Below are 12,411 nucleotides of genomic sequence, written 5' to 3'. Positions count from 1 at the left end.
CGTGTTTGTGTCCAACCATCTTTTTTATACCTCCATGGTCCAACTATTCCTATATAGCGTATGGAGTTGAGTCTTTTGTTTTGAAAATGTATAACGTTCAAAAGGCTTTAATTATCGAATTTAATATCAAAACAATCAATTTGATTAAAGGTTTTTGTTAAAATAATAAAAAAATTATAAAGTTACTGCGAACATGATTTAAAACAACAAAAATAGCAATTTCGGAACGGCTCTGGTTGTGCGCTCCATGCACGCTCTACGCGTGCGCGTTTAGTTTGTACAGCGATTCTCTATAGTAATGCATTGTTTTTACATTTTGTTGTTTAAAATCATGTTCGCAGTAACTTTATGATTTCGTTAAATATCTTAACAAAAACCTTTAAACAAATTGATTGTTTTGATATTAAATTCGATACTAGGATATCGCTTTGTGCATGTCCCTAGGGTGGACAAAACTGGGGGTGGTGTTGGAATTCTGTCTAAGTCAAGCTTAGTTGTTAACTTGAAAACGGATGTACATACATATGCATCATTTGAGGCTATACATGTGCATATTACGTCTAACTCGAAATCTCTTCGTTTAGTTAACATATATCGACCACCAACCTTGTCTGTTACAGAGTTCCTAAATGATTTTGAAAAAACGTTGTTTGACTTTATTCTCTTTTCGTCTGAAATTGTTTTCTGCGGAGACTTTAATATCCATATGGATAATAAAAAAAATGTGGCAGCCCGATAGATTTAAAACACTGCTTAGATCGTTTGGTCTCCAGCAGCATATAAATGAACCCACACACTGTAGTGGGCACTGCCTCGACCTTATCATCACTAGAGATGATCTACTTCTCTCGGATGTAAAGATACACCCTGGCCTGTCAGATCATTTTGCCATATTTTGCAAGTTTGATCTTAAACGGCCCACAACACACAAAACTGTAAGAAAAAGTCGCAACCTAAAACAAATTGATATTGAGAAATTCACAAATGACATTAAAGCCTGTGTGTCTAATATAACCGATGTAAGTGTAATTCTTGAAGACAGTGTAGAAAGCTATTCTGATCTCAGAGCTGTACTTGATTTACATGCGCCAGTTCAGAACAAAACAAAACAATTAGGCAAAAGGAAGCTAAACCGTGGTATACCGATGAAATTCGATCTGAAAGGAAAGTACGTCGTCAACTTGAACGTAAATGGATGAAATCAAAGCTTCCTAAGGATAGACAGGAATACTGTGTTCAAAGATGCGTTGTAAATGGACTGATTGAAAAGGCCAAGACGCGGTATTACTCTAGTCTGGTTAGTGACTGCACAGGTGATCAAAAGAAACTTTTCAATATAGTAAATAAACTTTTACATCACTCCAAGTCATCGGTCCTTCCTTCGTCTGTCTCCGATGAAGCTCTTGCTGAAAGATTTTCTGTGTTTTTTGTAAATAAAATTAAATCAATTCGTGATTCACTAGAAAATGAAAATACTGGCGAAGTTATAACTGCTTCTGATAAATGTAATATATCTTATGGTTTTACTAGGTCTATACGGTTTTCTCAGTTCGAACCTGCAAGTGATGAGGAAATTTTAAAAATTGTCAAAAATTCTCCCTCTAAATCGTGTGCACTTGACCCGGTACCAACTTCACTGATTAAGAAATGTACTTCTGCATTTATTCCATTAATCACACATATTGTTAATAAGTCTCTTGAAAATGTCTGTGAAGTTGGTTACTAGTTCCTAGTTCCTAGTTCCTTATTCAAATTCAATTAAAGGGACAGTCACAAATATATTTTTAAAAACAGATTTTAATATGTAATAACTGTGTAATTGAGGTGTTATTGCATCAACATGTTAGCCTTGACCTCCTCTACTTCTTCCGGTCAAAGTTCAATAACATTTTATGCATTTACGCCCTCTACGGCGAATAAGTAACTAGCTTTTACGAACGTTATAACACTTGACCTACTTAATATTTTCAAAATATTTTGGTATAGATCGATGACTCTTGACCTACTCTACCATTTTCCACCCTAGTTCCGCGAACTTTGTTGCATCTACGCCCTCTACGGCGAATAAGTAACTGGCTTTACGAACGTTGGAACACTTGACCTGCTTAATTTTTTCATATCATTTTGGTATGAATCGATCACCCTTGACCTACTTTACCATTTGCCACCCCAGTTCCGCGAACTTTTTTGCGTCTACGCCCTCTACGGCGAATAAGTAACTGGCTTTTACCAACGTTATAACACTTGACCTACTTAATTTTTTCAAAATAGTTTGGTATGGATCGATCACCCTTGACCTACTCTACCATTTGCCACCCCAGTTCCGCGAACTTTTTTGCGTCTACGTCCTCAACGGCGAATAAGTAACTGGCTTTTACGAACGTTATAACACTTGACCTACTTAATATTTTCAAAATATTTTGGTATAGATCGATGACCCTTGACCTACTCTACCATTTTCCACCTTAGTTCCGCGAATTTTTTTGCATCTACGCCCTCTACGGCGAATAAGTAACTGGCTTTACGAACATTAAAACACTTGACCTGCTTAATTTTTTTCATAATATTTTGGTATAGATCGATGACCCTTGACCTACTCTACCGTTTGCCACCCCAGTTCCGCAAACTTTTTTGCGTCTACGTCCTCAACGGCGAATAAGTAACTGGCTTTTACGAACGTTATAACACTTGACATACTTAATTTTTAAAAATATTTTGGTATGGATCGATCACCCTTGACCTACTCTACCATTTGCCACCCCAGTTCCGCTAACTTTTTTGCGTCTACGCCCTCTACAGCGAATAAGTAACTGGCTTTTACGAACGTTATAACACTTGACATACTTAATTTTTAAAAATATTTTTGTATGAATCGATCACCCTTGACCTGTCGTAACTATTATCACTCAATGAATAGTGTGCGCTTTTTAATTGTTAATATTAACGGTAACAGTTTTAATGAATATGTTAATTTTGCTGTTATAAGGTAGTGTAAACTTTTTTTACAGTTGCTGTAATGACATTTGAAAAAAAAAACATTAGTTCAGCTTTGTTTGTTTTTTTTGGTAGTTAGTGCTACCACTAACGAACCTGCTATAATTGCAGAGGAATTGAATACTTATTTTACAAATGTTGCAAATAATATAACGTCAAACCTTCAGTTTACTGATGTTGATCCATGTTCATTTCTTAAACAATGTTCTTCTTTTCATAATGTTAGTACTGATTTTGTATTGAAGGAAATCTCCGAACTGAATTCTGCGAAATCTGCTGGACACGACGGTATTGATGGTAAGCTCGTTCGGACGGCAGCCCCCATCATCGCAAATTTCCTCACACAGATTATTAATACTTCCATCTCCAGTCAGAGCTTCCCTCTCTCGTGGAAAATTGGTAAGGTTACTCCCATCTTTAAATCCGGTAACAAACATCTACCGGATAACTACAGACCTATATCTGTGTTACCTATCATGTCTAAGGTGATTGAGAAGGCCGTCGGCATGCAAGTACTGGAATATCTTTCTTCAAATAATCTTCTCTGCCCTAACCAATCTGGATTTCGTCCCACATATTCTACAATTACTGCTATCACTAAAACTCATGACAGCTGGATCCACAGTATAAATGAAGGTAAAATCATTGGTTCAGTTTTTATTGATCTAAGGAAAGCGTTCGATCTAGTAAACTACGAAATTCTGTTACGTAAACTTCCCTTTATGGTTTTTCCGAATCGGCTGTGAAATGGTTTACAGCCTATCTTACTGGACGTCAGCAACATGCCTGTTACAAATCAACTATATCGTCATCTATTAATTTCAACGCTGGTATACCTCAAGGATCCAACCTTGGACCACTATTATTCTCCATATACATAAATGATCTCCCCAATTTTTTATCGTACTCTTCTATGGATATGTTTGCTGATGATACCATAATTTACAATTCTAGCGATAAGGTTGACGATATTGTAACCAATCTTAATTTTGACTTCGATAAAATCTCCACTTGGCTTCTAGCTAATCGTCTAGCGCTCAATACTAAAAAAACTGAAGTGATGGTAATTGGAACGCAACAAAGGCTTTCTTCACTCTGGCCTATAAATGTTTCTATTAGCAACTTACCTATCAAACAGGTCACCCAACATAAGAATCTTGGCATCATTCTAGACCATCATCTTACTTTTATTCCGGACGTTGATAAGTTGTGCAACAAATTAAGTTCCTCTATCTCCAACCTCGCCCGAACTCGAAAATTTGTCCACCAAGCTACATCTCTTATATTATACAATGCTCTTGTCTTACCTCATATTGACTATTGTTGTTCTATCTGGGGCTCACGAGCACCACTCGTTGCTAAAGTCCAGAAACTTCAAAATAGAGCTAAAAGAGTTATTTTGAAAGTTCACCCTCATACCTCATCCCACCTTATTGATAACACCCTTTCTATTTCATCCGTTTCTCAACGTTATCAGTTTCAACTTGGTTGTCTCGCCTATCTGGCTTCCATCAATACCGTTCCGGATTACATCAGTCGCATGTTAACCAGGACTCAGCCCGGAGGTCGACCAACTACCAGATCCATCTCTAATTGTAATTATATTATTCCTCGACCTTCATTAGAGATTTTTAAACAATGTTTCAGTTATAAAGCGCCTATGTATTTTAATATAATTCCTAAAATCATTCGACAATCTGAAAATATTATTTCCTTTAAACGTGAACTTAAAGAATTTATTTCCAGTTAATATTGTTTGTACCATGTATATATATTTTATCTGTCAACGATTTTAACTCCTATTGAATTTTATATTCTGTACTGTATTGTACTGTATGTATGTTTTATCGAGTGCCCTGAATGATCAGTTCTATTTGGAACTGGATAGGCTACCCTCAATAAAGATGGTAATGAAATCAAATTAAATTAAATTAAAAAAAAAAAAACATTTAATTGGCAAATTCAACAATTTGTGACGTTTTTAAAAATAAATGCATATATATATACCTTAAAAACATTAAGCCATGTCATTCCTTGTCTTAAATGTACGTTTTATGGTAAATATGATAAAAAGAGAGAAACATGCACTAGGCCTACCTAAGTGGCTCGTGGTGAATCCTCTCGTGGACGGTCTTTAGGCCTAGCCTTTTAGTAGGCCTAATTATTTGTCGGGTATTTCATTGGCCATGGTGTTGAGGAGATAATTTCATAGCAATAAACAATATCTACAAATGTCATTTTACTCTTATTTATTCAGTGCGAGTTTTGTGATCCTCTTGACAAAAAATACATGCGGTCTAATCTATGCCGCCTTACAGTATGTTCGTTTACATATTTTGTATAGTTGCATTCACTGAAGCTGTTGTTTTTGTGTGAGATTCTGATGGTCATCGATAAAATAACAATCCATAAATCAGTCTTGAAAGCGTCAGATACCGAAATTTTTCCCGGGCACTCGGCCCTTGGACCCCGGCTACTTACAGTTCAACATTACATTCGTTACATTACAATTATTGTATTGTTTTTAAAACAACTTTATTCACCCAGGGAAGAATGTGCGCTTTTTAATTGTTAATTAATAAAGGATTATTAATGACTATGTTTCACATTAAAGGTTAAAGGCCTATTTCACAATATGTTAATTTTGTTGTTATAAAGTCTATAAGCCTAAACCGTTTTTCAAACAATATTCCACCCAATTTATATTGTGAGGTATAGACGGGTACTGTGCAAATATAGCTTTAAAAATATTACTGTATATTGTGTTTAAACGACTATTATCACTCAATGAATATTGTGCGCTTTTTAATATTAATAACAGTATTAATGAATAATATGTTAATTTTGCTGTTAGGTAGTGTAAACTGTTTTTAAGTAACAGTTGCTGTTTAATGACATTAAAAAAAAACGTCAGTTCAGATTTGTTTTGTTTGTGCGCTTTTATAGAATGGATACTGTAAGCACGTTTAAAAAGATATTACATTTGATCGATTGCAACTGTTGTAATTAACAAGAAAAAATAGCCCGGCTTAACATTGTGGGGCGGTATTAAATAACTATGCAGTGTGTCGTCACATGTTGACGTAAGAAGTTATTTATTAGTTCTAGTTTATTTACTACGATAGAGCCTACTTTAAATGCTGTTTTAATTTCAGGTATTCATGTTGTACTTGTGTTGGAAAGTGTTAATGAATCATAACGGAATAATAACTTGTGGTTATCGTTTATAAGCAAACTGTTGTATTTGTGTTTGCTTCAGAAATTATCTTCTAAAATTGCATGTTGTAACAAGTCAAAACAAAACTAAAATGAATTCGCCATAAAAGGACATAGGTACAAGTTCGCGGAACTAGTTTGGCAAATGGTAAAGTAGTCAAGGGTCATCTACCCATAACAAATTACGTATTCACCGTAGAGGGCGTAGATGCAAAAAATATTTTGAAAAAATTAAGTAGGTCAAGTGTTATAACGTTGGTAAAAGCCAGTTACTTATTCGCCGTAGAGGGCGTAGACGCAAAAAAGTTCGCGGAACTGGGGTGGCAAATGGTAAAGTAGGTCAAGGGTCATCGATTCATACCAAAATATTTTGAAAAAATTAAGTAGGTTAAGTGTTATAACGTTCGTAAAACCAGTTACTTATTCGCCGTAGAGGGCGTAGATGCAAAAAAAATCGCGGAACTAGGGTTGCAATTGGTAAAGTAGGTCAAGGGTGATCGATTCATACCAAAATATTTTGAAAAAATTAAGTAGGTCAAGTGTTATAACGTTCGTAAAAGCCAGTTACTTATTCACCGTAGAGGGCGTAGACGCAAAAAAGTTCGCGGAACTGGGGTGGCAAATGGTAGAGTAGGTCAAGGGTGATCGATTCATGCCAAAATATTTTGGAAAAATTAAGTAGGTCAAGTGTTATAACGTTCGTAAAAGCCAGTTACTTATTCGCCGTAGAGGGCGTAGACGCAAACAAGTTCGCGGAACTGGGGTGGCAAATGGTAGAGTAGGTCAAGGGTGATCGATCTATAGCAAAATATTTTGAAAAAATTAAGTAGGTCAAGTGTTATAACGTTCGTAAACCCAGTTACTTATTCGCCGTAGAGGGAGTAGATGCATAACAGTTCGCGGAACTGGGGTGGCAAATGGTAAAGTAGGTCACGGGTGATCGATCCATACCAAAACATTTTGAAAAAATTAAGTAGGTCAAGTGTTATAACATTCGTAACGCCAGTTACTTATTCGCCGTAGAGGGCGTAGACGCAAAAAAGTTCGCGGAACTGGGGTGGCAAACGGTAGAGTAGGTCAAGGGTGATCGATTCATAACAAAAAATATTTTGAAAAAATTAAGCAGGTCAAGTGTTATAACGTTCGTAAAGCCAGTTACTTATTCGCCGTAGAGGGCGTAGATGAACAAAATTTCGCGGAACTAGGGTGGAAAATGGTAGAGTAGGTCAAGAGTCATCGATCTATACCAAAATATTTTGAAAATATTAAGTAGGTCAAGTGTTATAACGTTCGTAAAAGCTAGTTACTTATTCGCCGTAGAAGGCGTAAATGCATAAAATGTTATTGAACTTTGACCGGAAGAAGTAAAAGGAGGTCAAGGCTAACATGTTGATGCAATAACAACTCAATTAGACAGTTATTACATATTAAAATTTGTTTTTAAAAATATTTTTGACTGTCCCTTTAATTGAATTTGAATAAGGAACTAGGAACTAGTAACCAACTTCACAGACATCTCTTGAAAGTGGTTCTTTCCCAGAGTCTCTAAAAGTCACCCATGTTCGACCCACATTGAAAAAAACAGGTCTAGATCCCGAGATTCTGAAAAACTACAGACCTATCTCGAATCTTAGTTTTTTAGGAAAAATAATTGAGAAGGTTGTTTCTAAACAGCCAGTCGGAATTTGAACAATGAACACCGCCGTATTTTTGCTCTGTTGTGTCTGGTTTATTTCATTTACTTTCTCGTTTACCCCAACACAATATCCCTTTAATGATGATCACGAAGTGTTTTGGAGTGGATATGGATGCAATTGTGACAACAATTTTCACCAATCTTTGTATAAATACGTGAATTTTAGCACAATAAGCCTAGGCCGGCAGAGCGAATTTCAAAGAATAGCATTACCGGTGTGTGAAGGGGTCTGTGTAGTCAGCTGTCCAGGTCAGTATGCAAATGTTAAATGGAGCCTAGTTGAAATGGAATATACAAAGCGTTCTATGAACAACTTTGTGCAATATTTTTTCTACTATTTTACTGATGCAGTCTACATTCGATTTATTCTTGACGACGATTTTCATCCGATACCATTTTATTATTCAAAATGTGCAATAACCAGCTGTCCAGGTCAGTATGTTAAGTGGAACCAAGTCGAATTGGAACTTACACAACGTTCTATGAACAACTTTGTGCAATACTTTTTCTACTATTTTAATGATGCTGTTTACATTGACGACGATTTTCATCCGATACCTATTTATTATTCAAAATGTGCAATAACAATAACTGGCCTTACATCATTACAAGTACGAAAGAAATCGAAGTTTAAATTCCTTGGCAGGGCTGTGTCATACTATTCAAATTCGGTTAGTACTCTACGTATTTGGTCTGTTGTACTTGGAGGGGACATAGAAGTCAATCCTGGCCCGAATGCTACTAATTCGAACAACAAAAGTAGCTCTTTAAAGGTGTACTACCAAAACGTTCGTAGTGTAAAAAATAAAATGGAATCATATAAATCGGAATTGTTTAGTCACATGTGCACAAGATACATAGACGTTGTAGCATTAACTGAAACCTGGTTAAATAACACTTTAATTGATTGTGAAATGTCTTTAGATGGCTTTAATCTATATCGCAGGGACCGGCAAGAGGACAAGAGAGGCGGTGGAGTTTTACTCTTAATTAACAACAAATACAGGTCGTGTCGTCTCATTAAGTTTGAAGATGAAAGTCAAGAACTAATGTGGGTCAAAATTCAACTGTCTAGAAAAAAATGTTTAATTATTGGTATATATTATCGCCCACCATCGGCACCTAAATCTCAAATCGATCGTCTCTGTGAATCTATAAACAATGTGCAATATGAATTTCAGGGTTTCAATCATGACGTTATGTTATTAGGAGATTTTAATCTACCTGAGATAAAATGGCGTTTGAATAGTTATAATAAGTGCAATATTGTAGAATGTGAAGCTCCCGACAACTCCAATGGCAAATTTTTTATAGATAATATTTTACAGGGTAATAATTTTAATCAATTTGTATATTTTCCGACATGTGCCGATCACACTCTTGATCTTGCCTTGTGCAATACTATATGCCATGAAGTTTCATTCGGTGAAGATATTTTCACTTCTGATCACTGTGCAATAAATTTTAAATATCCTATAGAGTTTAACAAACACCTTATCAATAATGACGATCGATTGTTATATAATTTTAAAAAACTTAACAAATTAGATTTTATACAAACACTTTCTCATATTCCTTGGAATTTACTTGATCTTGCCGTTGACATTGATGAGGCAGTTAATTTATTTTATGATTTTATTTTTGCTACTATCAAAGATCTCGTCCCTGTTTTCAGACCTAAGAGAAAACTCCCACCATGGTTTGATAATGAGCTCTACACTGCTTTGAAATCTAAAGAATCATATTTTAGAGAAAAAAAACGTAATCCAAATAGGTTAAATATTGAAAATTTTCGATTTGCTAGGTCAAATTTTAAACGACTTTGTAGATTTAAGTATCGAACCTATGTTAATTCATTATGTTGTAATTTAAGTTGTAATCCGAAACGTTTTTGGTCTTGGATAAAATCCTCAAGAAAAAATAATAATAACATTCCTTCGGAACTACATTTTAATAATCAGTCAGCTTACACTGTAAAAGACAAAGCAAGCTTACTTAATCAATTTTTTTATTCTGTTTTTAGTCCTGTTAACAACGATTTGGATGTTCCTAATCTTCCTGAATATCCCATCGATTGCTTATCTAAACTTGAGTTTAATCAGGAGGTTATAGAAAAGCACATTAATGGAATTGATTCTCATAAGGCTTCAGGTAATGATGGTCTAAGTAATATTGTTTTGTCTTTAGCTGCCAAACCTCTTTCTTTCCCTTGTAAAATTTTATTTGAAAGATGCATTTCTGAGAAACGTTTTCCGATAAAATGGAAGCAAGCTAACGTGTGCCCTATCTTTAAAGCTGGTTCTAAATCTGATGTACGCAATTATAGACCGGTTTCATTGTTGCCAACTATTTCTAAAGTTTTTGAAAAAATTGTTCACGACCAAATTTTTAAACATATATCACCAGTTATTAGTGACCATCAACACGGATTTTACCCAGGAAGGTCTTGTGAAACAAATTTGTCTGTTCTGTTGTCACATGCGTATGACGCAATAAATGCAAAAGGGCAATGCGAAGTTGTATATACAGACATGGCTAAAGCCTTTGACAGGGTCTCCCATAAGTTGCTCTTGTTTAAACTTCAACAATTTGGTCTAAATCACGATTTAATTTTATTTTTTACAAGTTATTTATCGGACAGGTTTCAGAGAGTCACTTTTGATGGTAACGCGTCTGAATGGCTTCCAGTTTTATCTGGCGTGCCTCAGGGGTCTATTTTGGGGCCTCTTTTTTTCATTATGTTTATTAACGATTTTTCCTTTGTTCCTCGTCATTCTAATGTTCTTATGTTTGCTGACGATATCAAATTATTTAAGTCTATACAAACTTTAAATGATATGTTGTTGTTACAAGAAGACGTTGACAGACTCATTCACTGGTGCGACACTTGGAATATGTCAGTCAATGCCTCTAAATGCAAATCAATGTCTTTTACTCTTAAGAAAAAACCCATCTATTTTGACTTTTATATTAAGAATATTATACTTGAAAGAGTCTCTGTTCACAAAGACCTTGGTGTTTTTTTAGATAGTTCATTAACCTTCTGTAAACATATTGATTTTATAGTCTCTAAATGCAATAGACTTTTGGGTTTTCTTTGGAGACATTGCAGACATATCAACGATAAAAAGGCATTAGTTATTTTATACAAATCTTTAGTTAGGTCGAATCTTGAATTCTGCAGTGTTATTTTTAACTCTATTTCTCTTGCCCAGTCTTCTAGATTACAAAGTGTTCAGAACAAGTTTTGTCGATTTTATGTGCGTAAATTTGGTTCTATTAGCAAAGACGTTCTTATTAATTTAGCGGGTAGGCGTAAGTTATTTGATTTAATTTTTCTTTTTAAGGCTGTGAACTCAATTTTTCATGGTAATTTTGAAGTGTACTTTCCTATTTCTGTTCCACAATATCAATTGCGTTATCCTGCTTTATTTTCTATATCAAGAGGGAGGGTAAATATTACTAAAAATGGTTTTGTTAATCGTTTGCCTAAGTTATACCACTCACTATGTAAAATTGATGAATCTGTTGATATTTTTTTTGATTCCCTTGCTTGTTTCCGTCACAAGGTTTTGTCTAATGTCAGTAATATTTAAATGTTGTCTTGTTATCTGTTGATTTTTGCTTGTATATTATATGTTATATTTTACGACTTTCAGCCCTGTTAATGGTGACGTTTGGTCACTGTAGGGTGATGATGAAATAAAATAAATAAACGGATTTTATCGCATGTACAAAAACATGGCCTACTTGATCCGTATCAATCTGCCTACAAAGCGCATCACAGTACTGAAACGGCATTACTTCGTGTAAATAATGACATCCTACAGTACGTGGGATGGATGATGGAAAGCTAACTGCTCTAGTATTATTAGATTTAAGTGCAGCATTTGATACGGTTGATCATTCTGTGTTGCTAAATAGACTCAGTACTTATATTGGTATTGAAGGAAATGCACTTATGATTGGTGTCGGTCATATTTGGAAAAACGACCTCAACACGTATGTATTGGTGATGCTATTTCAAAAGCTTCTTTTCTAAACTTTTCGGTACCACCAGGATCTGTTCTTGGGCCGCAATGGTTTACTATTTATTTACACCCGATACGGGATATCATAAGTAAATATGATCTGTGCTATCATGTTTATGCTGATGATACTCAGATTTATATTTCTTTTAAACCTACTATGAAACACAGTGACATTTCTTTGGAATTGCTCCAACATTGTATCTATGAATTGCGTGTCTGGATGAAAAACAACTTTCTTAAATTAAATGATGAAAAAACAGAATTTGTTCTTTTTGGATCAAAACAGCAGTTGGAAAAACTGCCACCAAGCTTTATTCACATTGGTGAAACCCAAATTGACCCGGCTAGGCAGGTTAGAAATCTTGGGGTTGAAATGGATGTGGGTATGACTATGATTTCTCATATCTCAAAAACTATTTCTGCGTCGTCTTTTCACTTGCGAAACATTCGAAGGATTCGTAAGTTTATAAATGA

General features: G+C 35.0%; 1 protein-coding gene across 1 annotated transcript; it reads left to right on the top strand.

The window, feature by feature from the left end:
* The first annotated feature begins 722 nt into the window (after nucleotides 1-722).
* LOC140054992 (uncharacterized) lies at nucleotides 723-11,948 on the top strand. The gene is made up of 6 exons (XM_072100137.1): nucleotides 723-1,168; nucleotides 1,531-1,718; nucleotides 3,070-3,630; nucleotides 8,831-8,957; nucleotides 9,930-10,057; nucleotides 11,737-11,948. The coding sequence occupies exons 1-6, from the start codon at nucleotides 723-725 to the stop codon at nucleotides 11,946-11,948; spliced, it is 1,662 nt and encodes a 553-aa protein (XP_071956238.1).
* The last annotated feature ends 463 nt before the right edge of the window (nucleotides 11,949-12,411 follow it).

This window comes from Antedon mediterranea, chromosome 7, assembly GCF_964355755.1.
Source record: "Antedon mediterranea chromosome 7, ecAntMedi1.1, whole genome shotgun sequence".
NCBI lineage: Eukaryota > Metazoa > Echinodermata > Crinoidea > Comatulida > Antedonidae > Antedon > Antedon mediterranea.
The sequence above is the reverse complement of the archived record's forward strand: the minus strand, read 5'-3'. Positions and strand labels throughout refer to the sequence as shown.

What these genes read in the sequence shown, in the direction of transcription:
- LOC140054992 (XM_072100137.1), top strand. Translation starts at nt 723, where the DNA reads ATGTGGCAGCCCGATAGATTTAAAACACTGCTTAGATCGTTTGGTCTC. An exon ending in GATGAAAGTCAAGAACTAAT is followed by an intron (nt 8,958 to 9,929) that starts GTGGGTCAAAAT and finishes TTCTGTTTTTAG; the next exon opens with TCCTGTTAACAACGATTTGG. An exon ending in TGATTCTCATAAGGCTTCAG is followed by an intron (nt 10,058 to 11,736) that starts GTAATGATGGTC and finishes GACATCCTACAG; the next exon opens with TACGTGGGATGGATGATGGA.